Source organism: Neurospora tetrasperma (assembly GCF_000213175.1).
Source record: "Neurospora tetrasperma FGSC 2508 unplaced genomic scaffold NEUTE1scaffold_1, whole genome shotgun sequence".
NCBI classification, from domain to species: Eukaryota; Fungi; Ascomycota; class Sordariomycetes; order Sordariales; family Sordariaceae; genus Neurospora; species Neurospora tetrasperma.
Window position 1 is genome coordinate 4,950,452 of NW_009799099.1, and position 24,570 is coordinate 4,975,021.

The window sequence follows — 24,570 nt, forward strand, 5'->3', positions numbered from 1 at the left end:
CGATCTCCGGTGGGCCACTGAAAGTATGAGAGAGTGAGAGAAGGCCTATGCCGATGCACCGAAAGGCGGCAATCAGCGGAAGATGGGAGCCCCGGGAGCGGGGCAGGCCTGCCGGGTTTTAGTGGCTTTCGCGGAATGCTTCCAGGCAGTAGTTGCCAGGCAGCAACCACCCAATCGCCCGCCTTCCCCTCTTTGGCTCTCACTCACATCGCCGTCCTCCTCAATGTGGTGGCTGACATCAGATGAATTGATGCGAATATAGGTAATCTCTTCGATACATACACAGTAGATATTCATTGATCGCGACTTAGAAGCTTGTTATACTTTTCTCATCTGTCGTCCTTCATCCATTTCTCTCACACGAAGCTGATTCAGTTGGGTCATCTTCCCCTACCCGACCCACAACGCACAACACCACCCCCTCAAACCACCAACCCAACCAACCCCAAGATTCTTCAACCACCAAAACAATACAAAGTAAACAAACCCTCATAATTCCCAAAAGGGCCCAGTCACCATGACAAACCAAATCACCGACGAAGAATGGGCCGACATCCTCGCCCACGAACTCCCCACGCAAAATGACCCCATCCTGCAAAAGTACCACGCCGCCCGCGCCGCCCTCATCGCCGAAGAGCAGAAACAGCGCTCCGACCACGTCTTCCGCCAATCCCTCTCCCCGCTCGCCCGCCGGGCTTGCTCCATCGTCTCCCGCATCCGGCTCGAGGAGCAAAAGGCCATCTGGACGCCCGACCTCGAGGAGCAGCTGGCGCGCAAAGAGGAGAACAACGGCATCATCATTCATCCGGGCATGATGTTTACGCTGGCCAAGGAGACGATGGAGGCGACCAAGCTGTGGAGGATTGTGCGAAAAATGCCCAAAGGGGCGCTGCTGCATAGTCATTGTGATGCCATGGTTGACTTTGATTTTTTGTTGGGCGTGGTGTTGGAGACGGAGGGGATGGGGATCGCGACGCCCGAAAGGGGAGGGCTGGGGACGGAGGAAAGAAGGAGGGAGGGCGAGGTGGTGGTCAAGTTTGTGGGGGAACTGGAGAGGAAAGTGGATGCAAAGTCCATATGGGCTGGTGAGGAGGAGGGAGGAGGAGGATATGAGCCGGGGACGTTTATCAATTTGGTGGAAGCCGCGGATGCGTTTCCTGAGGGAGGGAGAAAGGGGTTTTTGCAGTGGTTGAAGAGTAGGTGTATTCTGAGCCAGACGGACGCGATTGAACAGCGACATGGGTCGGCGGAGATTTGGAGGAAGTTCATGAGGTGCTTCGGTGTGATTGGGTCCATGCTGCATTATGAGCCTATTTGGAGAAGGTTTTTAAGACGGTTGTTGCAGCAGTTGGTGGAGGATGGGGTTTATTGGGTTGAGGTTAGGTGAGCTACCTCTTTCTCCTTGATCATGTCTGTCTGGCTTGTGAGGTGGCCAGGAAAAAAAAAAAACGTCATCTGAGGCCTCATCGGCATCAACTTGTTTGGTAGGTCTCCATGGACTAACATTCGTAGATTCGCCTGGCAACTCGACTACTGCCGCGAAGGCTGCACCACCCCCGAGCCCGACTACACCGCCATGTTCAACGTCATCGAAGAAGAAGTCGCCGCCTTCAAGGCCACTCCCGAAGGCTCCTCCTTCTGGGGCCTCCGGATGATTTGGACCACCGTCCGCGCCTTTGGGCCCCGTACCATCATCCAGTCCATGAACGACTGCATCGCTACCAAGATCAACTTCCCCCATCTCATCGCCGGCTACGACCTTGTCGGACCCGAAGACGCCGGCCGCCACCTTACCGATCTCCTACCGGAACTCTTCTGGTTCAGAAAGCAGTGCGCAGCCGAGGGCGTGGAGATCCCCTTCTTCCTCCACGCCGGAGAAACACTAGGAGACGGTGACGTCGTCGACCACAACCTCTTTGACGCCCTGCTCCTGGGAGCAAGGAGGATTGGCCACGGCTTCTCACTGTATAAGCACCCGCAGCTGATCAAGGCCGTCAAGGACAAGCGCGTGTTGATCGAGAGCTGTCCGATTTCCAACGAAGTGCTGCGGTTGACGGGCAGTATCATGCAGCACCCGCTTCCCGCGCTCTTGGCCAGGGGCGTACCGTGTGCCCTTTGCAATGACGACCCGGCAATTCTGGGTCAGGACATGGCGGGCATGACGCATGATTTCTGGCAGGCGTTGCAGGGGTGGGAGAACCTGGGTCTGGCTGGGTTGGGCTCGTTGGCGGAGAATAGTGTGAGGTGGGCGGCGTTTGAGGATCAGACGGCGGATGAGTGGGCGAGGGATGTGAGGGAGGCAAGTATGGGCAGTGGAACCAAGGCGGAGAGGTTGAAGCAGTGGGCTGTGGAGTGGGAGAAGTTTTGCGTGTGGGTGGTGGATGAGTATGGAGATGAATATGGTGGTGATGAGGCGTGAGTGCGGATGGGATGGGCTGCCTCAGAAGAGTTGGCGATAGACAAATCGGGGCTGTTTGGCGATAACTAAAGTCAGTCTCAATATGGTTACTCAAGTTCTTAGACTTGGCAAAATATACAATGAACGTTCAAACCCCAATTTTTTGGGGCCTTGAGCAAACCATTGAATGCATATTGCAAATGGTTGACAGCCAAACTCGGTCCTATTTACCTACATTTGCCAGCCGATATCCCCATACGACTCATCACACATCTCAGTTCATACCTATATAAACACTATCCTCGTTCAAACAGACACACCGCCCCGTCTACGATTACATACGACCATAGGCACTTGAGAAAACTCGGGATCCCGTCCGCTCTCCGATCGATAAGCCAGTGACCGCCAGGCCAGTAGTCGGCTCGGTGACGACCGGCGAATCACCTGGTGTTGTATGTTGCTTCCTTTTTTTTTTCCTTCCCTTCTTACTCCATCTTAATTTTATGAGTTGAGGAAGTGGCATGTCATCCGCTGCATTCGCTAGATGAACCACTAAATCAGAACCGAATCAGTTGAACTTCCATGCGTTCATATTGCCAAAAACTTCTTTGCTTAGTCCTGATGTCTAGGTATCTATGGAGCTTATAACTACTTGTATACTTATCAAAACCTATTCCTCCCCAAAAACATCCTCATCGCCCCTCCCCTCTTCACTCCATCACCACCACCACCACCAACCATCGGTACACCACCAAACACACCCGCCGCATCATCATTTTCTCCCGCTGTCACTGCTGCTGCTCCCACTTCTCCATATCCAGCAGCACCAACCACATCCTTCCCGCCCAACCTCTTCACATCCCTCACCACCCTCCCCGCCCTCGCCTCCACATCCCTAAAATACAACTCCTCCCCTCTTCCCCCTTGGGCTTCCACGCCCCCAAAGGTAAAAACCTGCTTGGAATCTCCAGACCCAGTACTATTCTTCCCATCCCCAGTCTGCTCATACCACGCCTGCCCCTCCTTCTTCGTCTCCAGCCTCGACTCCTTGTATCTAGGACTCTTCCCCTCCCCATTAAATGCCACAGTATCATAGTCCGGAAACGTCATCTGCCCAGAGACGACAACCGTCTTTCCCTGGATCAAGTGCCCCGATATACTCAAGTTCCCTTGGGGCGAAACGGAGTAGGTGCTGTTGGCAAGTAATGGAAATGTGTAGCTTGTTTCATAGTCGTGAGTGGAAGAGGAGGAAGACGACGACGACTCGGAGCCGGAGATGAGCATGTCGTTGAATTGATTATAGCCCTGTGCTGAGACGAGACCCTTGTTGGTGTAGCTGAGTGTTTGGGTCCATGTTACCAAGGGGGAGCGGACGCGGAGGGAGCGTTTGACGGATGTGGTGTAGGTGATGGATTCTGGGGTTGAGGAGTTGGAGGAGGAGGGGGGAGCGCGGATGGAGGAGACAGTGATGAGGGGGGTGAGACCGTCGATGGTGGGGAGTTTGTTGTCATTGTTGTTGTTGTTGTTGTTGCTTCCGATGGAGTTGGAGTGGGAGTGGGAGTCGGTCCAGATGAAGATTTTTCCCGTGACGTACCACGATTCGTTGACGTGGTCTGTTAGGACTGCATTGTGGCCAGAGGAGGACGAGGACGCGGTGTCGTTGATGCCGGCGATGCGGATGGTGAATTCGTGAGGTTTGCCGTCGGTGAGAACGGCTAGCCAGGGGGTGATGTCGATTTCGTGTTCTTTCAGGTCGAAGGCTTCGATGCCGGCGATGGGTCGATGCAAGGAGGGAACAACGCCGCCGGTGAAGATGACGGGGAAGGGCCAGTAGACGCCGGCTAGGTGGCCGTCGATGAGGATTTGGACCTCGCGGAAGGGCGAGTAGCCGGGGAGTTCGCCGACTGTGTCGGAGAAGGCGTTGGTGTCGCTTTGAAGGACATTGGACCACCAGAACTCTTCGTTACCTTGGCCGTTGGCGGAGACAGAGAAGACGGCGCGGCGGGCGTTGAGTGGAAAGTCGGAGATGGTGTTGGTGGCGTTTTGAGTGGGGAGGGTGAACTGGCTGACGGCGTTGTTGGCGGACTGCCGGGCAGAGATGGGGATAATGAGGTCGCTGGGAGGAGCGGCATTGGTTGCGACGTCGCTATAGAAGAAAGTGGCTGTAAGAGTGGTGTTGAAAATGCCGGTGTACTTGTCGTTGACAAGGTTGCCTAGATCAAAAATGATCTTTTGCTTCTGTTGCCAGAGGGAAAGGTACTCGGTCATGTCCTTGAGATATTCCCATCGAATTCCTGGCGGCGCCACCGGTTCAGCGGTTGAAGTTCTCCCTGATACGAGTTAGCTGTTTTTTTTCTTTGGGTTTCGGTACTGTGATGATTTCAGGTGTCCATGTGCTACATGAAGAAGAGGCTCTGCTCTGCTGTTCATGGGTGTGGCAGGAAGCACTCACAAACTTCGGTATCACCAAGGTACATCAATGCCAGGCGGTCGTACTGTCTCCCCTCACTGACAACGGTGAAGTTCATCACAATTCGGTTAAACTTGCAACTAGGTGGCGTGTAGTCTCCTATATCACGGTGAAACAGCAATGTCAGAAAATTGGTCAAAGGAGATCTTCTGTTTGGATATGGTCCAGCTCACCGATGTACGGAACTCCATAGCTGAAAGCAAAGTCATGGCGCATCAACAACACAGTACATGCTTCCTGAGTTGATCCAGCTGGAATGGGTGTTGTTCCATCGCTATCAGCCGGGCCATAAGGCATCAATACTGGCGGCGCAACCTCAAAGTTTCTCAGGACCGTTTTCTCCGCGGCAGCAGACGAAGTTGTGACGGATGACTGAATTTGCCTTGCTTTTTGCTGTGATTTGAGAAGGTCGAGAGTTGCTGGTTCGGTAGGATGGAGGCCTTCAACCTGATGGCCATAAGTTCCATTTGCCGTTGAGAGTTGCTCGTGGATATCGGATATCGGGCATGACGGTATACCAAGGACATGGAAGACAAACCCCGTAACGAAGAGTGAAGCAAAGAGCCACATGACTGACAAGAGAACCCGTCGTGTTCGGGCTTGCTTGACTGAGCGAGGAATGAGTTCTTCCCTCATGACCACCAAAGGCCGCTTCTCAATGTCCGCAGAAGCCATGTTCATTGTGCCGTAGGTTCCGCTGCGAGGAACTACCGATGTCGAAGATCTTAAGCCATGGGCTGTTGAGACTGAACCGGCGGGGTTGCCGGGGTATAAAAGAGGACGGAGGAACTGTCCTTGATCGCTAACCGTGTTCGCCATGGTACCTCGCGGGAGCGGTCGATGGTGTTACCACCTTCTCAAACTAGAAAGAAGCTTGGCTTGACTGTAGATATAGTCTCGACGAATGTGGCAGGCCAATAGGAACATCAATGGTGCGATACCACCCGGGACGCCGGCACCGCAACGGAACAATCTAACACCTGACTGGCTTGTGTGCTTTCGAGCGGATCGGCGAGGGGATGAAAAGCCATGTAAATTGCGTGCATGAGGTGGTGTTGATGCTCGTGTCTGGTCCGTGCGCTTCTCGCATATGATCGACCGTTGTCAGTTGCGGCTGCAGTGTATTGATACAACGAGTGATACACAATGTGACAATGTAAACAACATGGTGGCACGTAGAATTCCAAACAGCATACTTTCTACCTCGTTCCTCCAACGGGTGGGTAATGACCTAAGCGTGTACAAGTACTACAATGCAAGGTTCAGTATGGTGTTGTCCGGATTATGAGAAAGGGGATTCTTATTTATGTGCAATGCAACCACCACCTACGGAACGCCAGCCTCCAAACAAGGGATATACAACTGAAAGATGAACATGAAGGAAAGATTGAGAAGTTGAAACAGGGTATCCAAGGCAAGGTAAGCACTTTTTTTTTCAAGGCTTCTTGACAACGGTCTTCACCTTCTTTGTGCCGATCTGGTAGCCCCAAGACCTGAGAACCTTGACGACCTTGGGAAGGATAGCAGCCGTCAGAGGGACTCTGATAAAAATGAAGCTCTTGTGGATTGCGTACGCCAGAGCAAGCTGGGTGGCCAAGCCTGAGAAGGAGACGGTCAGCATATGTGCCCATTGGTGTGGTCCGAGGGACATTGTTTTGCAAGTACTTACTGGCTCCAGCTTGCTTGCTCCGCTCCTCAGCGGCCTCAACACCCCATCCGACCTCAGGCTCCTCGCCAGTGCGTTCCCGCTTGTTATCCTTGTAAGCCGTCCGATACTTGTGCCAGAAGTCTTGGACGTTCTGGGGGATGACTGTTTGGAACCACGACACCACGACATGCTCGATGTGGGCTGAAGAGTACCGAGACGTCAGTTTTTGTTCACTTTGCCGATAATCCAAGTCAAACTTACCAATCTTCTCGGTGCCGACGGTGCGCACGAGCAGGAAGCAGAAAGGGAAGTCTAGCACGCTGAGAGCGAGATAGACTCCGACAGCAGTCCAGCCGTACTCCTTGGACAGCTTCTTCATCTTGGCGCTAAATCCGGTCGGCTCGGGCTCCTTCTCCTTGGCCCTGGCCTTCTCCTTGGCTCCCTCGTTCTCCGACGACTTGTCAGACCGGCGCGACCTCGACGACTGGAATGGGCGTCTTGACGACGTGGTAAACTGCTTGGGCTGCCCGGCTCTCGATGCCTGTCTGATTCTGGCCGACAAGCTCGCGTACTGGAACCGTGGTGTCGCTGCGCTCTTGGTAGAGATATGCTGCGCCCATGTCCGAGCCACTGTGGTGTCCCTAGAAACCCCCCGGAAGATGGCGCCTCCTCTAAGGAGGGTCTCGGCAGCTCCGTACCCTGTCCTCAACATGATGATGATCTAAACGGTACGTGGCAGGAATCGGTCGGTCGTGGTCGGTCGCAGAAACGTCGCAAGGTGGCCCAAGCTCCAAGTCTCAAGCTTCTTGAGCTTCGAGGGATCGCTTCGTACAATGCTAGTCTCACTGAGGGGAGTCTAAGGATTATGGATGCGGGTAGACGCCGTCGCCAACAAGCTGGTGCTTGATCGAATTCGAGATGGTTGACCTAGCCGTGCCTGTTTCCGCGGTAGAAAGACGAACGCGTAATCGATCGAGAACTACGACAAGTATCTCCAAAGGCTCAAAGGGGCAGCAGGAGAAGTTTGGGTTGAGGAGATGGAGGGAGGCGTATCGGCTAGGTCAAAGAGAAATCCAGTCGGGGATTTCCTCGTTGCATGGGCTGACGATATCGCAAGGGGTCACGCAACGGCTCTTATTTTATTTTCCTCGACTTCAGTTTCTAGAAGTTCGCGGACCTCTTTGGGTTGCATGTGAGTGATGCAACCAAGTCGTTGCGGCAGGCAGCGCATCATTCCACTACATCCCATTGGTCAATCGACATCCGTCTCTGCCCGGTCAATGTTGGATCCATGACCCCGCCATCTCGTTCCGGCAGGCAACAAAGCTCAGTGCTGACGAGTCTCACCACGGCAGGCCGTTGAGGCCGCTAATGGTATCGCCCCAAGGAACCTCAAAACAACTCAGCCTCTTCAACTTCTTAGCTTACCAACAGAGAGACTTGTCATTCGGCCTTTCGAGCAATACTATTACTTGATTTTCGCCCTACTTATCGACCACTCAATATTCATGGACATTCCAAGCCACGAGTCGAGGCATTATGTGGCTGATATGGTTCTTTGAAAGCCATCGATGGAGTTGCTGTTGGTTTAGGAAGCGTTCGGTGATCTGATCTGATGGGTTCAAACTATTCACGTCCGCACTGACCATTCATCACCTTATCGCAGAGTAAACAAACTTCCCCTTTCGTTCAGGAGCTGAACATCGAAGGCTATGAGCGCAAACAGAACTTTGTGAACCTTCTTCACATGTTCTCCCACTTTGTTTCCAAACATTCATTCCTCTTCGACGCCCAGCGTGTCTCTCGACTTTGGTGAGCTAGAATTGGGATTCGCCATCGGAGATCCGAACAGGACCCTGCTGAGCCTGTAAGACTTGGCCGCCAATCACGTTCCTCGGTTCCCTCTGTAAGCGCCCTCGTCCCGCGCTTGCACTTATTGCTCCATGGCCCCATGAAGACAAGACGGCGCTCTTCCCTTCCTGTCATCTTCAAGGCCCATTGATTGGGCACTTCATCTTCTCCATACACCATGAAGCTTGAATTAGAAAGCAGCCCGCACCACAGCCGCTACGGCGGACGCGCAACGAGAGGCCATCTGGGGCGCTGTTCAGTCCCCTGCTACACTAGGGTAGAGCTGCTCAGGTACCAGTGGCACCCTTCAATAAAATGGGATGAGTCTGGACGCCGACTTGACGTCCGCGTCAGATGCTTTTTCCTGCGGTTCCTTCTTCTCTCCCGATTTCTGAGTCCGTGAATCCGTGTGAACCTTTTTCTTTTGAATCGGCTTCTCACCAAAGTTATCTCTATTTTCTGTTGATGGTCTCACAAACTCGGGCAACACAAGTGATCTGCAGTCAGCTTCTTTTATAAGTGCGGGGAATCCATCGAGTTTACTCCAAAAGTTCCCATCGAGACTTGGCGAGGTTCATCAAGACAAGGACCATTCCTTCAACAAGCTCAAAACTATCTGAGAAAAGATTCGTGTGTTCGAGCAAACAAACAATCAATATGTCTTACTATCCTCGTGAGTATCAGACGCTCTTCGTTATTGTGATATGATAAAGCTAACCAGTATGTCAGCCCCTCCTGGAGCATCCGGTGCTGGAGGTATGTTCCAATCTTGAAAAGCGGATGGAACGGTTGATACTGACGAGGACAACAGCCCCTGCTCAACACAGCTACCCACCTCCTCCCATGTCTGCTCCTCCAACCCAGACAAAGTTCTCTTACCCATCTCCTCCGACCACCCAGCAGCAAGGAAGGCATTATCCTCCTCCTCCTCAGTCCGCCGGCTCGTCTGCCACGCCGCCGCCCAAGTCATCCACTCCTTCGTACCCCTTTCCTCCTCAGCAGCAGCAGCAACAGCAGCAACAGTATCAACAACCACCACAACAACAATTCTCCCCACCACCGGCCCAACAGTTTTCCCCACCACCGACTCAACAACACCAGCAATATGCGCCACCGCCAGCCCAGCAGCAAGTGCAGCAACCGCAGCCTCAATACGCGGCTCCCCCAGCCCAGCAGCAACATCCTCCAACCGCCCTCCCTCTGCACATGAGGACCGATTCCAGCGCCTCCCGAACTTCTGCCCACACCCCTCCTCCTCAGCAACAGTTTGCCGCTCCTCCGCCGTATGCTCAAGGCGAGCAGCAGCCCCAGCAGCAGCCGCAGCAGCCAGCACCCACACAACCGGTTGGTCTGGGGTTGAGCACTTCGGCAGCGGCTGCCATTACTGGTGCACCCGCCGCCGGACAGTTTTCCGGTGTTAGTGCGGTGTCGGATGACGTGGGAACGTTCAATGGTGGCAGTTACCGTATCAGCCATCGGGATTGCAATACTATTTTGACTGTGCAGTTGGCGATTGGTTGCCCGTTGGATGCTAAGCCGGGTATGCTTCCTCTCTTGAAATTCACTCCATAGGTGTATCCAAATGAGTGTGTATTTGGCTAACAGTCTTTATCTTATTTTCGCACAGGATCAATGATTGCCATGTCCCCCTCCGTCTCCCTCAAGGGAGCCTACAAGTTTAGCATGAAGAAACTAGTCGCCGGCGGCGAGATGGGCACCTCAACTTACACCGGTCCGGGTGAGTTGCTTTTGGCCCCTGCCATGCTCGGCGATATCACGAGTCTCCGTCTGGATGGCTCCCAGACCTGGTCTGTCAGCCACGACGGATACCTTGCTTCGACGCAGAACGTCACCAAGGACTATAAGCGCCAGGGACTGGGAAAGGCCATGTTCTCTGGTGAGGGATTGTGGGTGTACAAGATTAGTGGCACGGGGCTGTTGTGGCTGACGAGTTTTGGTGCCATTGTTCGGAAAGATGTGAGTTATCAGTTGTCTGAAGTCCGAGTGGAAGGGTGCGGGTTGCTAACAGAGGAGACAGCTGGCGGACGGCGAGAAGTACATTGTTGACAACGGCCACTTGGTCGCATGGAATACCAAGTACATTCTGGAGCGTGTTGCTTCCGGCGGCTTACTATCGGGCTTCGCTTCTGGCGAAGGACTGGTGTGCAAATTCACTGGTCCTGGAACAATATTCATTCAGACAAGGAATGCGGTTCGTTAAATCCTACACCAGCTTGATACGTTTGGACATGACATGAACTAACTTTCATAAAGACAGCCTTTAGTGCGTTTATGACTGGTCAGACAGCAAAGGCCTAGAACTGGATCAAGACGTAGGAGTTGTATGGGAGATTGATACCTGTGGCGGTCGCATTTGAGGCTGTGAACCTCGCATCACTTGATGTTCTTTCATTTGGTTTATTTTGGGTTCGTTAGCGATGTCATGTCGGCTTTGAGATGTGTTCGTGAATAGTTAAAATGTCACTATCAGTGAACCATGAGCCTCTTGTCCTGTCCTTAAACTAAGAAGCTTGACAACTTCGTTTCCGCTTGGCAACCTGTCGATCCGCCCTGAATGAGGTTTGAAAAACAGGCGACATGAGCCTGGCTCTCCACAAGAGTGATATAGAAGATCCCACCGGGGGAAGATAGACTGAAAAACTATGAACAGTGGAAAGAAAGTCCAAGTTTGCGAGTAAAAGGGTCTTCGGTGACCGGCTGGCTCTCTAGGGTTAGGGTCAAAGCAGCATCGCGCCCAACTTCGCGGACAAAATCAAGCCTGTGATTGGCCAGCATTTTAATTGATTTTGAAAGAGCTGCGCGTCAAAGTAACTTTAGACGCGTCTCCCAGACCAACATCATCCCCAGTCCACGGCTTCCGACCGACAACCTCCCACGTCAGAAAGCCAGAAGGACAGTCCTACCAAGTCTCCATCATGCTACGATCAAACGTCAGTCGCATCGACCCCAAAAGGCGAAACGTACTCGACCACCGCAAGAAACAATTCGCAGAAGCCGCCTACAAGGACACCGATTATCCCCATCGGCTCAACTTCTACTCGACCCCTCCAACAGCCGACATCACCATTGAGCAGTTTGAACAATGGGCCATCGACAGGTTACGAAGTATGCATCATACCACGCTCATATCCTCATATCTCAGTGATTTACAATATTGCCCGTGCCTCTAAACGCTAATTAACCTCTTTCTTATCATAATCCAGTCCTCGCCGAACTCGAAGCATGCTCCTTCCGTAACAAAACCCCCGCCGAGACGGCCTCGCACATGAAACCCTTACTCGACAAGTACCTCCCGCTCGACACCAACAGCTCCTCCTCCTCCCAGCTCTTCGCTCAGCGGCAAAAGGACCACTACAGCCACTTCATTCTTCGTCTCGCTTTTGCATCCACAGAGGACCTCCGACGCCGCTTCACCCGCGTCGAAACCATGTTATTTCGCATGCGCCTGAACGCCGACGACGGGCGCGAGCGCGCGGCGTTTATCAACTCGCTTAATCTCGACTGGGAGACTGTTTCGGATGAAGAGAAGCGCGAACTAGCTGCCGAGTTGGCAGCGACTGCCTCCTTCGGCGGCTTTAAAAAGGGACAACAGCAGCAGCAATACGAAGAAGACCAACAAACATGGTGCAAAGTCTCGTGGCTCCGCGTCCCCGAGCTGGTCGAACAGCGGCGTGTCTTTCTCCGACAAGGCTACGCCTACGTTCCCGCGCGCGAACAGCAGGCGATGGTCGTTTCGGAATTCTCGTCCCGGTTGGAGCGACAACTCGAGTTAACCGCCCGCGCCCTTCCCAGACTAGACGAAGACGACCGCTTGACGCCCATCCTGGCACACTTATCCAAGAACTTCATCACCCCCGACGCTTCGTACGTGGGTACTTCATCTGCCATCTCCTCGGCGGATATCTCAGCGCGGAACATCGACACGCTGGTGAACAACCACCATTTCCCCGCTTGCATGTCCCATTTGCACCGCACCCTGCGGCGGGACGCGCACTTGAAACACTACGGTCGTCTACAGTACACCCTCTTTTTGAAGGGCATCGGCCTCAACCTCGAGGAATGCTTGTTGTTTTGGCGACAGAGTTTCAACAAAATCACCGACGACACGTTCAACAAAGAGTACCGGTACAACGTGCGACACACGTACGGCGACGTGGGCGGCGACAGCAATCGGCGCGGAGGCGGCTATTCGCCATATTCGTGCCAGAAAATCCTAACGGAACATCCGCCCGGACCGGGTGAGGCGCACGGGTGTCCGTATCGACACTTTAACATGGAGAATCTGCAGACGCTGTTGCAGCAGGGGATGGGGGTGACGGATCGCGGGGTGTTGAATGGGGTCAAGGAGGATAAGGAGAAGCAAAAGTTTCATATGGCTTGTAATCGGTATGTTTTCATTCGTATTGCTGCTGCTCTCCTGACGCTGCTGGACTTGAGCAGTGAATTAACGCTGATGTGGGATACAACACAGGGTATTCGAACATCTTCACAAGGAAGAACTCAAAAAGGCCAAGGATGAGGGTATCATGACTGCGGCGCAGCTTGAGACTATTGTCCACCCCAACGAGTACTTCAAGCGGAGTTATCTGCTCAAGAATATGGGCAAGATGCAAGGGGATGTCAAGATGGAGGGTTGAAAATACCATGCATGGTTGATGCGGACGAGCTTGAAAAGAGGTTTGATGTGGAAATATGGATGGGCATGGGATGTGGGACCCGGGTTTCTTTCTGTTGTAGTATTTTCTGGCGTTCAGGCGACATAGCGACGGCATGACACTCGTACAAGTTCACTCACACACACATGTATGGGATATGATTTGATGAACATTTAACTTGATCATATTCAACATGTAGATTGATGGTTCTGACATGCGATCCCATAACACGAGTACAGCAGACACCAAAAGAACTAGGCAACAGATCACAGGGAATTAAAAGGTGAACAGAAAGTGGTGAGAAATGGGTATCAATTGTTTATTCGTTCTACTGCGGCAATGGCTTCCTGAAGCGACCCTGCAACCAGCAACGGTACATCTTGAGCTTCTTTGCGCGGTTGACGAGCAATCTACGATCGACACCAAGGTCCTCAATCACGAAGCGGATGTCAGGCTCAGAAGCGTCCTCGACCTCACTATCCTTGGTGAACAACTTGCCCGACCAAATATCGGCTAGCTCGTCTTGCTCAAAGAAATAGACGCGAGTGCCATCACCACGAATGTAGAAGTTCTCGTCCAGATAACGACCCTTCTTGAAGCGGACCTGAGCCAGGTCTCCTCTTCCATAGTCACGGAAGCACACTTCACCGCCGGGCTTGAGCACACGGTAGACATTCTCGACGGCCTTCTTCCACTGCAACGGGGACAATGCAGAGAAGATAAACACCATGAGGGCGACGTCGACCGAGTTCTCCTCAAGGTGAGGGGGCAGCTCGTCGCCGGCCACGTCCCACACATCGGCCTGCATCTGGTCCGTGTTGTAGGCCTCGTGCGAGCGCATGACCTCGACGGCCTTCTTGGAGAAATCACAGGCGTGGATCTTCAGTTCGGGGTTCTTGTTCTTGGACAGGATGGGGAAGGCTGTGTTGCCCGCGCCAGCTCCTATTTCGAGGAGGGTGCAGGGGCCGTATCCCTCAGAGGTGACCTTGTCCAAGATGGGGAACTCTTGCTGAAGCCACTTGCGATCCTTGAAGAAGTTGGCGGTGTTGTTCTTGTAGAACTGGTTCCACCACTTTGCAGGGTCCGAGTTGAACCGATCTGTTGCAGGCAAGTTGAGTTAGCAGACTGCTCCAAGATCTGAAAGTGCAAACAACTTGTGGTGCGTTCAAAAAACCCAATGGTTAAGGGCAAAATCAGATGGGAGCGAAAGACTATAAAATACGTAGTTGTCTTCATGAATAATTCAGATGAACTATGCTTATGATTGTAAATCATCACGGAAGCCCAAGAGAGTGGTGCAATGGGTATGAACCCCTCTCTTAGCGTGAACCATTGGGGAGAGTGAGGTATGGAAGATGGATGAGTGGTAACTCACGCTTATCAAAGTCCGAGACGGGCGCATTGCGCTGCATCTCGTACTGCTGTTCAGCATACTCCTTGTATGCGTCATCAGTCTCGACATGGTCCCACGCGTTGAACTCAAAGACGTCGTCCTGCTCTTGCAGATAGCGAGATCCGAACTGAAACGGGTCGCTGCGCTTTTGGTTGAACTGGGGATCGTGGGACCGGTGGGGAGGCTGTTGTTCCTCTTGCTGCTGCTCAGGCTGCTGTTTCTCCTCGGCTATTTCAAGCTTGGAGATCTGGGCAGTGAGCTGCTGCTCGGGCTGCTGTTGTTGTTCATCGACGACAACCTGCGCCTGGTCAGAGGCGACAGGAGCGACGACGCCATTCGATGCCATGGCGAAGGACAATGTTGGAGGATCCTGGTTAGTGCACTGGTAAAAAGATGCAGCTAACAATCACCACTGGTCATTGAATGGCACTGGCTTTGTTGAAAGGTTGACGCAGCATATCGTGCTGGTTCTTGAACCGCGGAGGGAACGAAGAATGAAGAGGAGAGGAGAGGAGGGGGAAAAGATTTGCAAATTCCGAAACGAGAAAAAGTACAAAAAATGGTCCAGAGCCTGTGGAGCCAATTGGGTTGTGGAGGGGGCCCACCCAACTTTACACTCAGTGGGCACAGCTCCGATTGCCTTATCCTTATCTACCCCTAACCCTGATTATCCATTGTCGCATCAAGGAGCTGTCCTTCGCTCGCCCCCGAATTCGAATCTGGAGATAACTCGCAGTCAAAGGCTTGAAAACAAATAAAACCAAGATCTTGACGCTGGAATGAGACCAAATGTGTAAATTAGATACGATTTATTGTTTTTTTTCCTCAACTGAACCGTTGGACCTTCGAGTCCCGCAGCAGCTGCCGTACCTTCCCTACGACTCCTTCATCCGATCTCAACCTCAACGCTAATGACCATATAAGGGACCTGGTTGGTCCTTAATTCCAACAACAACCGCTTGGTCAGATGGCACAACGGTCTACCGTTTGAGTTCTCAAAACTCAAAAGCCTATTGCCTGTCCGGATCGGGAACGGTGTGCTAAGATACGAAAAGGGGTCTTCACATCTAGTAGCCGGTCTACCTATATGGTATCTGGGAACGCTCCAGTCGACAGAAGAAATCAAACGGTTCACCGATGCTCTGACCGGGCGGTTGTTGTTTTTTGCTCCTCTCCTCTCTTGCTTGGAGACAGGTGATGCGTTCGAGCCAGTCGTCGATCACTTTTTTTGGCTTCTTTAAATTCATTTGAATACTACCGAACACATTTCAGTCGAGTATTTGTCGACACTAAGCAGTCTCCTTGCCCTTTCCCGCACGCTCCTCCCTCTTCTTCTCGATCCTCTCAAGCTCCATATCGATCCTCTTGAAGCTCCAGCTCTTCCAGAAGGGAGGATACAAGAACGGTCTGAGGTCAAATCTGTTGTCATCCGGCGCTATGATGGGGTCAGCACGAGGTGATTCGACAACTGGACCATGGTAAGAACTTACAGTAATCATTGCAATGCAATGCGGGAGTCAAAGTGGTCATCTTATGCCTGTTGATGGCATAAAAGTGGAAAAACCTCTTGACCTTCTCGGCAACCTGTCTGGGGGTATAGAAAGGCGCCTCGTCACCCTCGACCTTCTCACGGTCAGCGCTCCAGTCGTGGACGAGACGCTGGAACATGGCATAGGGACCAAGCTTGTTCAGCTTTCGAAGACGACCAAAGACTGTGAGCTCGGCGTACGTCATTCCCATGTCGGCTTCGTCGCTTTGGACGTATTCCTGGGTAATGGGCTCCTATAGTGCAAGGTGTGGTTAGGCACCAGGTTCATGAGTCTTCAAAGCACAAATCCGAAAGTACATACCAGCTCAGCAGTAGGGACAGCCGTCAAGAACCCGTGCAGGCAAGGGAGATCAAACTTCTTCTCAGCCCAGGCAATGAAGCGCTTCAAGTCTGCCTTGTCGATCGATCCGATGGGGTTAATGTCGGCACTAGAGCAGTCATACTTGGTCAAGTAACCACGAAGACTCTGCCACACGCATCAGTATCCGTTGACTTGTGTGAACTGAGCATTGCCAAACTTACCTCGCCAACATTGGCACTTCCAAGAACCAAAAGACTGCCACCACCGGGCCTGCCACGGGCAGTCGGGAGGATCTGACCAAATTCCTACATCGTACCGTTAGCATATCATTGTCTCTCGACCCAAGGATGGACCATCACGTACATAGGCAGTAACCATCCTGATACGAGCCTGCAAGCACTGTAACGTCAAGTTCTCCTGGACTGTGCCGCCATGGACCTTGAACCTGGGCTCAAAATTCGTTGTCTGGACGATAAGCTTCTTCTGAGCCTCATACACATCGTCAATGTCGAGGTTAACATGGTAGCTGCCAATAGCGTCGGAAAGCTCCTTGGCACGTCCGCGAGTCTCGGCGGAGCTCTGCTTGCTCATGCCCATGTAGATGGTAGTGAAGACCTGATTGCAAAGCTCTTGGGGCGTCTTGGGAAGCTCGCCTTCCTTGCCATACTTGCAGATGCGCCTGACATCCTCAATGACTTGCTGGTTCCCGTCTTCGATGGCTTGAATGACGATCCGGCACATGGAGAAGACGAGGGTAGCCGTGGCGCAAGAGTCGATGCCTCCGCTCAGGGGCACCAAGTAACCCGCTGTGCCAGACCTTCGGAGGTAATCCCAGAGATAGCAACCACCGCACAGGGCAATCTCCTCCTCAACCGAGTGATACCTTGGTGGCCTGGGAAGGGTGGGCTTCTTCCAGATATCGGTATCTTCCTCCTCGGGGCTGAGCTCGAACGAGGTCTGGATCCTCTGGTACTTGGCATTCGAAGTAGCCGCCTGCAAGCCACGCGAGATCGAAGACCTGTAAGCTCTGACTTCTTCCAGATCGACAGTAGCAGTAACGACCTCCACGTCGTTGAGGCTGAACTGTGAGCCCTGAGCAACGATGTTGCCGTTGACAATAATCATGGCGCAGCCGTCAAAGTAGAGGCGTTCACCATCACAACCTTGTTGGTTGGCATACAGGTAAACACCGCCCGACTTGCGAGTTGCCTCCATGATAAGCTGAAGGCGGACGTCGAGTTTTTGCAGGGTGAAGTGAGAGCCACTGCTGTTGGTGATGATCTCAACGCCGTCAAGAGCCATGTCGATGTGAGGAGCCTTGGGAGTAAAGAGCTCTTCGCAGGTCTCTGCACCGAAAGCTGTCTCGGGGGTGGAAATGACAGCGTCTCCGAAGAGAACGTGGGTTTCGCCCTGGATTTCCTGGAGGATCTTGGGCAGATGGAACAGTTCGGTTTCTCTGGGACGCATCCAGGGGGTGAAGTGTCTCATCTCTCTGTAGTTTCCATCGTTGGCAAGCCACATCTTGGGTCTCTGTTCATACTTGTTAGTGAAGAGTCCGTGATCTAGAAGTAAGGGGTATACTCACGATCAAGAGGATCTTTCCGTTCAGCAAAATAGCCCGGGCATTATATCGGATGTTCCGGTGGAGGATAGGCAGACCGACGTCGATGAGGATGTCATGGCAGCTCTCATCCTCCAACAGCTTGCGGAGCATCTCCAGACTGTGGGTGTAGACATCGAGCTCGTGGAAGTGATCCAAACTTGAGTAACCGCATATCTCCAACTCAGGACCGACACGAAGTCTTGCACCGGCCTTCTTGGCAAGATGGATACTCTCAACGATGCGTTGAAGGTTTCCCTCCCACTGTTTGTTCGAGTTAGTACTGTGCTGTGAAGATATGAAAGTTGACAAGGTTCGACTTACATCTAGAACCCATTGGTTCAGACTGCAGGTCGCAACCGTCACCAGGTGCCCTCCCATTTTCGATGAATCAGGTATACTGTCGACAGTTATGTGTAAGAGAAGGACTTGTAGGTGAGGGGTTGCAGACGACGAAAATGGTCGTGTCAGGTGGGTTGAGTCATAAAAGTCCTCGACGCCAGCCTCTACTGGACAAAATGTCGGACCTACTTTAATGAAGGGAACCAAAGTGATCCGAGACTGACGATGTTACTAAAAGAATCGCGGCCCGTCCCTTGTGAGGTTCGGATGACGTTCTCGACGAGGACCGTGGACGGGGAGACTGGGGTCTCTCGGTGGAAGATGGGACGGATCCGCTATCAGTCCGTTGTTGGTGATCGGAAAAGATTCGGCATCAACGGGGGGTGATTAGACTACATGTCACATTCAACTCCCCTCAATGATAGATAATCATGAAATCTCCCTCATCTCTTCCAGCTTACCCAGACTCTTCACATCAATTCTCGAAGTGTTTGGTGTCGTGATAACTTGGTCGTGATGGATTGCAAGTCTTGATGTCGTGAATTCAGGGTACCCCGCAGAGGTGCTCTGTTGGGCTAAGAACATGGTTGGAATAGCAAATCCTTAGCAACCAACGGACACCTTGAAAGTGGCATTCAGCGCTGGCTGCAATCTCATACAGCACTATCACAGCGCATACTTGAGTGCAGCACATGCACAGTCCGAATAACAACAACTCAACCCCGACCTCGGGATAAATTCCCCGAATTGCGACGGGAATGCCTTCAAAAAGTTCCCAACTTTGTTTATTTCGGCGCATTCGGGTACGCCCAGTCGCCACCCTTCTATAACCTCCACGAATTTCTCTAGACTCCGCTTCTTCCTAATCACTCAAAGAACACAAATACCCGGCACCGAAATCCTCAACAGCCAACCTCCACCACCCTGAACCGCAAACATTCCCAACTACGATAATCGCGGCGCAAACCACCTACCTCGCTCGACCCGTTCACCCAGTCCACGAGACTTGTCCTCGACACAATGCCACCAAGACATACTCTCCTTGTCCCTCCAAGCGCAACGCGCCTCCTCATACCCCGAACGAGCATCGTCCGGTCTCTCTCCTCCCTCACCACCACAACCACAACCAGCAACACCACATCCTCCCACCACCCACACCAGCGGAGGATATCCTCACCACCTACACCAGTAACAACCACTACCACCACCCGTCCTTACTCCTCCTGGCTCCTCTCCGCCGTCTCCTCCGCCGCCTCCGCCCTCAACAACGGTTCTCCCGGTGGTGGTGGTGGTAACAACAGCGCGCCAGAAACCGTCCTCCGCGCACGACGCATCCTTCCCTACCCATCTGCGCACCTCTACAATCTGATCGCCGACGTTTCCTCCTACAGCCAATTCCTGCCGCATTGCAGTCGGAGCGTAGTTACCGCTTGGGCAGAACAACCTATCACAGCAACACCCGCCGAAAAGGGTGAGGCAGGGACAGGGACAGAGACAGAGACAACGGAAGAAAATGGAAAGACAAAAACAAAAACAAAATGGCCAGCCCGCGGCGACCTGACAGTAGGCTGGGGTCCCTTTACCGAGTCCTACTCGTCACGCGTCTATTGCGTTCCGGACGACGGTCAGGGTGTAGGCATCGTGGAGGCTGTTAGTGGGAATGCTTCTACCAATATCCCTGCTACTGTTCTCCAGCAATTTGGATATCAGAGTTCGCCGTCAGATACGACGGAGAAGATGGAGGGCTTGTTTGAGAGTCTGGTGACGAGGTGGACGGTGAGGAACGTGCCGGCTCCGAAGAAGAGCCAAGGGGGAGAGGGGGCCGGCGACAACTGGACAGAGGTGGCGCTGAGTGTGAGGTTCAAGTTTGCGAGTCCGGCGCTGGGGTTTGCCGTGGGACAGTTGGCGGGACAGAAGGTGGATGAGATGGTTGCGGCTTTTGAGGAGAGGGCTAGGAGGACTTGGAGAAGGTGATGAGGGATTGATGTCTGGTAATAGGATGTCAAGCCTGGATTGACGTCGAGGGGACAAGTGGAAGTTAGTGGCTCAACGGGCCGATCTCATGATCTTGGTTAGATAATGGTCGTGAGATGGGGTTGATTGATTGCCCAGGCAAAGAAGGTCCCTGGGTCCAACTGCCCAAGTGTTGGGAGTACTAGACTAGACTAGATGGCATGGCGAGCAGCGCTGCTTCTTGATATCACTGTATTATTACCCTGGCTAGGACACAGAAGGCGTGGCTTGGAAAAGCAAGACATAGACATGGTTTTGTCAGGAATAGACAAGATACCCAAGTACATCACATTACTGAGAGGGTTCTGAACCGGCAAAGGCATACTTGGAGTGCTACGGTCCAACAATGCTCCGTCTACAGCAGAGACATTCATTCACGCTAGGTTTAAAACGCAGCCTCCCAAGTACCGATGTATTGCTAACCAAAACCTATACCATTCAACATCCAACCACTCGCTTTCTCGCTGTCCACGTCCTCATCCGCATCCACATCCTCATCTCTTCCTTTACCCAGGCATAGTGTATAGATAGTCATTCACACATGATCTCGTATCATCAATCATATGACATGAACTATATTACTTCTTCATCTCTCATCCATCATCACGCATCATCCCGCCGTACTACTTTTTCGTCATAAGATTTTGTAACGAAGCAACGCGTGTCAGAAAGCCCCCCCTAAAGGAACGCCTCTGTATCCGCCAAAAGAATAAACAGAACAGAATAAAAAAAACCAGATCAAGCAGAGAGAGAGGTATCAAAAGCCAAAACAAACAAACGCAAAAAAAAAAAAAGCGACGATGAAAAAGAAAGGGAGGAGTAGATCGGCTCTTTGAATCAACCAGCGTGGAGGGTTTGAGAGCCGAATGGGTGTCGTAGTCGAGGACCATACCACACCCTAGAAAGACTAAATTGTCGATGACTCCGGCGTATTCGCCCAATGGACTCGCTTAGTGCTTCTTCCTATTCACAACCCAACACGTTAGCTTTTCTCTCTCCCATTTGATAACCATCAGGGTAAGGGACCGGATGGATACCTGACAAGGACATACTTCTTACTACTACTACTCTTCACCGGCTTCCCGCCCGCCATCCACCCCAGCACCGTCGCCTTGGTCTCCTTCCTGCTGTGGCTCGACGAATGTTTCGACCTGTGCTGCCTGACTTCGGGTTCAACATCGACCACGATGGCCGCGGGTCTCGACGGCGGCGCAGCGGCGTGTCTACTGCCACTAGGGGGCCAACCAGGCGGGGGCGGGGGCGGGATACCACTTCCTCCACCACCACCGCCCCCGCCCATACCCATACCCATACCAGGAGGCATTCCCATAGGCGGACGGACAGGCTGCCCGGGAGGGAACATGTCGTGCGCCATCCTGTGCCCGTGTGCGTCCGAGATGCCGGGTGGCATACGAGAAGCGGGTGGGGCGCCGGGGAACATGGGACGACCTTGGCCGGGGAGACCACCGCCCATTCCGTGACCACCGGGGGCACCGGCGCCGAAGCCCGGAGGTAGAGCACCCGGGGGCATCTGGTTGCGGAGGGGCGCTTTGTCCATGGGCCACATCTGCATGGTGATTTGCCAGTCCGGCTCGATGACGCGCTCCCAGACGGAGGGGAGGATAACCTCGCCGTCGGGGCCGATCAGGTCGTAGTGGCCTTCTTGAACGTGGGGGCCGATGACGTCGACGTGGAGGAAGGCTTGTTTGATGAGTTCTTCCATGCCCTGCGGGAATGTGTTAGTACTTGGGCGGGAAAGGAGGGGATCAGGGAAGGGGACGGAAGCAAAAACATACCTGCCACGTCTGGCACAGACGGAAGGGAAAACTGAACTTGCGGCCTACAGCGTCCTTAAATCTGATGGGGGCCTTATCTTTCTTCTGTTCAGCCTCCTCCTCCTCCTTCTTCTTGGCCGCCTCCTCGGCCAAGATCTTCTTCTTGAGCGCCTCTTCGGCAGCCTTTTTCTCTTCTTCGGCGGCCTTGGCCTTCTCGGCAGCTTCCCGGGCCTTGTTCTCGGCCTCGTCCAGGAGCCGCTTACGCAGTGCCTCCTCCGCCTTCTTGCGCTCCTCCTCGGCGGCTGCGGCCTTGGCGGCTTCCGCTCTTTCTTTTTCCATCCGCTCGCGGGCTTCGATCTCGGCCTTGAGCTTGGCCTCGGCCTCCAGGTGCTTCTGCCACTCCTCAAACTCCTTCTGCTTGCGCGCCTTCTCGGCTTCTTCGGCCGCCTTCTTGGCCGCTTCCTCGGCCGCCTTCTCTCGGTCGGCTCGGATGGCGGCAGCGATCTTTTCCTCGGTCTCCTTAAGCGCCCGGTCCAGCCTCGCTTTGGCTTCATCCTCCAGCCGTTTCCTCTCCGCCGCCTCCTCCGCCGCCTTCTTCTCGGCCGCAATCCGCTGCAGCTCTTCCTCTGCATGCTTCTTCTTGAGCTCTTCCTCCTTTGCCCTCACAGCCGCTTCGATCCTCTGCTTTTCAAGCTCAGCAGCAATCTTGGCAGCCTCCTCCTCGCGTTTGCGCCGTTCCTCAGCAGCCTTAAGCTCAGCCTCAAACTCAGCTCTTGCCTTCCTCTGAGCCTCAGCCAGCGCTTCAGCGTGTTTCCTCTGCCTCTCTTCCTCTTCCTTGCGAGCCTGAGCGGCCTTCTCCTCCGCCGCCCGCTGCGCCTCCTTGACAGCCCGCTCCATCTCAGCGTTCTGCTCCTCTTGGCGCTTCTTCTCCTCTTCGGCGCGTTTACGGTCCTCTTCCTGCTTCTTGCGCAGCTCCTCCTCGGCTTTTTCGCGAATCTTGCGCTCAATCTCGCGATTCTTTTCCTCTTCTTCTTTGCGCTTCTTCTCAAGTTGAAACTCTTCCAGTTGCTTCTTGAGAGCTTCCATTTCTGGGTCGGGCTTCTTCTCGGGCGCCGGGGTTGGTGACTTGCCCGGGTGTTCGGTGGGTGGTGGTGGAGGGGGTTGGAACATGAGCCCGGCCATGTGGCTGGGCCCGGGGGTACCGAAGCCGCCTCCGGCACCGTAGTAACCGAGAGCGCCGGCGGCGGCGCCTGGTCCTCCTCCTCCTCCGTAGGGCATCATGTCGTAGAGATGGCCGCGCGGGTTATGTCCACGCGGATCGTGGCCGCCAAAGTAGTCATCGCCGCCACCACCACCGCGTCTGGTTCTGGCAAGGGTGTCGTTCATGGGAGAGGGAGCGAATGGGTTGTTGTAGTCATAGGGTACCATCTGGTTTCCGAAGTGGCTAGGCACATATCCAGCATGGCTAGGAGCGTAGGCGCTGTGACCCGCGCCACGGCCATAATAGCCGGGTTGTGAGTGATGTCCATGGCCGCGCCCACCGTACCCTCCAAACTCGTCCCCGTATTCCGACTCCATAGGAGGAGGTGCCGTCGGGGCGCGATAAGAGTAAGATTGTCTCCCTGAGGAAACTAGATTCCGGCGCGACGCAGACTCGCTGCGTTCTAGTAGTCGGGGACTCCGAGCGCTATGGGTACTGTGAGAGCGAGAGTGAGGAGAGTGAGGAGGCAGTGGTGAATGCCCGTGATGAGGGTGAGGATAGTACTCCGCGGTCGCCGAGGCAGAATCCGAAGGGTCTATTTCGTCGTAGTGGTCATCCCAATGGTCGTCTTCGGTGGACTCGTCGTCGGTCACCTCTTCATCGTCCTCGTCATCAACTACCGAGTCGTCGCGGCCGTACCCGTACTGGTACTGGGATGAGTCGTATCCGCTCGATGATGTGGTTGAGGAGTACGCAGGACCTGGGTTATTCACAGTGATGTTGATTGATCGTCGGCTCCTATTGCAGGCGTAAAGAGAGGAGGAAAGGGTCCGGGGTTAGCTGGTTCCAAGAAGGGAGAACAGACACAGGCCAGGTAATGTGGCGCAGTCGCGATGTAGAATCGAGGATCCGGACCAGACTTACGACATTGGGAATGTGTATGGGTATCACCCTTTGCTCGTGACAATCTGCAGGGAGAAAGCCGGAGCAAAGGGAGCGGCGAGGGAGGTTTGCCTGACAATAGTTGAAGCACCAACTAGCAAAGAGGACCACCAAAGTTGGTGTGCTTGAGTGCGGACCAGTGCCGGTACTGTAGTTGCCTTGTTTCCTTGCTTGTTCACTCGGAAGAGTTGGAAGCTGAGGTAAGAGGGTAGCAGGCTAAGAACGGATATGGGCGGTAGGAGTGTAAAGCGGAGGAAGAACGAGCAATGGAGGAGGGTGGGGGAGCGGGAGGGACGGTTGAGGGCTCTTCAGACGGCGCTGAAGTGTCTATGACCTGGATAGTTTGGTAGCAGGGTACGTAGCGAGTAACAAGACCCCGGGCGGTGAGTGAGTGGGCAACGGGAATGAAGA

General features: G+C 53.6%; 10 protein-coding genes across 10 annotated transcripts; 5 read left to right on the plus strand and 5 right to left on the minus strand.

Annotated features, from left to right (window-relative positions):
- Positions 1–517: 517 nt before the first annotated feature.
- On the plus strand, positions 518–2,459 carry NEUTE1DRAFT_77441 (uncharacterized protein; the record flags this gene model as incomplete). The annotated part of the gene is made up of 2 exons (XM_009850188.1): positions 518–1,383; positions 1,513–2,459. 2 exons carry the CDS (start codon positions 518–520, stop codon positions 2,417–2,419), a joined length of 1,773 nt encoding a protein of 590 aa, XP_009848490.1.
- A 511-nt stretch (positions 2,460–2,970) lies between these two features.
- Positions 2,971–5,687, minus strand: NEUTE1DRAFT_128035 (uncharacterized protein; the record flags this gene model as incomplete). The annotated part of the gene is made up of 3 exons (XM_009850189.1): positions 2,971–4,728; positions 4,851–4,967; positions 5,042–5,687. 3 exons carry the CDS (start codon positions 5,685–5,687, stop codon positions 3,062–3,064), a joined length of 2,430 nt encoding a protein of 809 aa, XP_009848491.1.
- Positions 5,688–6,152: 465 nt separating this feature from the next.
- On the minus strand, positions 6,153–7,539 carry NEUTE1DRAFT_58765 (uncharacterized protein; the record flags this gene model as incomplete). The annotated part of the gene is made up of 3 exons (XM_009849079.1): positions 6,153–6,467; positions 6,538–6,717; positions 6,778–7,539. 3 exons carry the CDS (start codon positions 7,226–7,228, stop codon positions 6,304–6,306), a joined length of 795 nt encoding a protein of 264 aa, XP_009847381.1.
- A 1,422-nt stretch (positions 7,540–8,961) lies between these two features.
- Positions 8,962–10,922, plus strand: NEUTE1DRAFT_120406 (uncharacterized protein; the record flags this gene model as incomplete). Its single annotated transcript, XM_009850190.1, has 6 exons — positions 8,962–9,040; positions 9,097–9,123; positions 9,179–9,907; positions 9,995–10,344; positions 10,406–10,579; positions 10,642–10,922. 6 exons carry the CDS (start codon positions 9,025–9,027, stop codon positions 10,684–10,686), a joined length of 1,341 nt encoding a protein of 446 aa, XP_009848492.1.
- Positions 10,923–11,303: 381 nt separating this feature from the next.
- Positions 11,304–13,139, plus strand: NEUTE1DRAFT_58771 (uncharacterized protein; the record flags this gene model as incomplete). Its single annotated transcript, XM_009849080.1, has 3 exons — positions 11,304–11,493; positions 11,592–12,774; positions 12,860–13,139. The coding sequence occupies 3 exons, from the start codon at positions 11,304–11,306 to the stop codon at positions 13,023–13,025; spliced, it is 1,539 nt and encodes a 512-aa protein (XP_009847382.1).
- A 199-nt stretch (positions 13,140–13,338) lies between these two features.
- On the minus strand, positions 13,339–14,782 carry NEUTE1DRAFT_77456 (uncharacterized protein; the record flags this gene model as incomplete). The annotated part of the gene is made up of 2 exons (XM_009850191.1): positions 13,339–14,141; positions 14,419–14,782. The coding sequence occupies 2 exons, from the start codon at positions 14,780–14,782 to the stop codon at positions 13,372–13,374; spliced, it is 1,134 nt and encodes a 377-aa protein (XP_009848493.1).
- An 851-nt stretch (positions 14,783–15,633) lies between these two features.
- On the minus strand, positions 15,634–18,501 carry NEUTE1DRAFT_77458 (uncharacterized protein; the record flags this gene model as incomplete). Its single annotated transcript, XM_009850192.1, has 8 exons — positions 15,634–15,871; positions 15,927–16,218; positions 16,287–16,451; positions 16,508–16,591; positions 16,650–17,816; positions 17,872–18,150; positions 18,211–18,286; positions 18,418–18,501. The coding sequence occupies 7 exons, from the start codon at positions 18,265–18,267 to the stop codon at positions 15,726–15,728; spliced, it is 2,190 nt and encodes a 729-aa protein (XP_009848494.1).
- Positions 18,502–19,248: 747 nt separating this feature from the next.
- Positions 19,249–20,202, plus strand: NEUTE1DRAFT_35847 (uncharacterized protein; the record flags this gene model as incomplete). The annotated part of the gene is made up of 2 exons (XM_009848824.1): positions 19,249–19,650; positions 19,750–20,202. The coding sequence occupies 2 exons, from the start codon at positions 19,249–19,251 to the stop codon at positions 20,200–20,202; spliced, it is 855 nt and encodes a 284-aa protein (XP_009847126.1).
- Positions 20,203–20,510: 308 nt separating this feature from the next.
- NEUTE1DRAFT_116101 (uncharacterized protein) lies at positions 20,511–20,888 on the plus strand (the record flags this gene model as incomplete). The annotated part of the gene is made up of 1 exon (XM_009850193.1): positions 20,511–20,888. One exon carries the CDS (start codon positions 20,588–20,590, stop codon positions 20,759–20,761), a length of 174 nt encoding a protein of 57 aa, XP_009848495.1.
- A 260-nt stretch (positions 20,889–21,148) lies between these two features.
- On the minus strand, positions 21,149–24,146 carry NEUTE1DRAFT_98561 (uncharacterized protein; the record flags this gene model as incomplete). The annotated part of the gene is made up of 4 exons (XM_009850194.1): positions 21,149–21,204; positions 21,301–21,967; positions 22,038–24,015; positions 24,142–24,146. 4 exons carry the CDS (start codon positions 24,144–24,146, stop codon positions 21,149–21,151), a joined length of 2,706 nt encoding a protein of 901 aa, XP_009848496.1.
- Between the last annotated feature and the right edge of the window lie 424 nt (positions 24,147–24,570).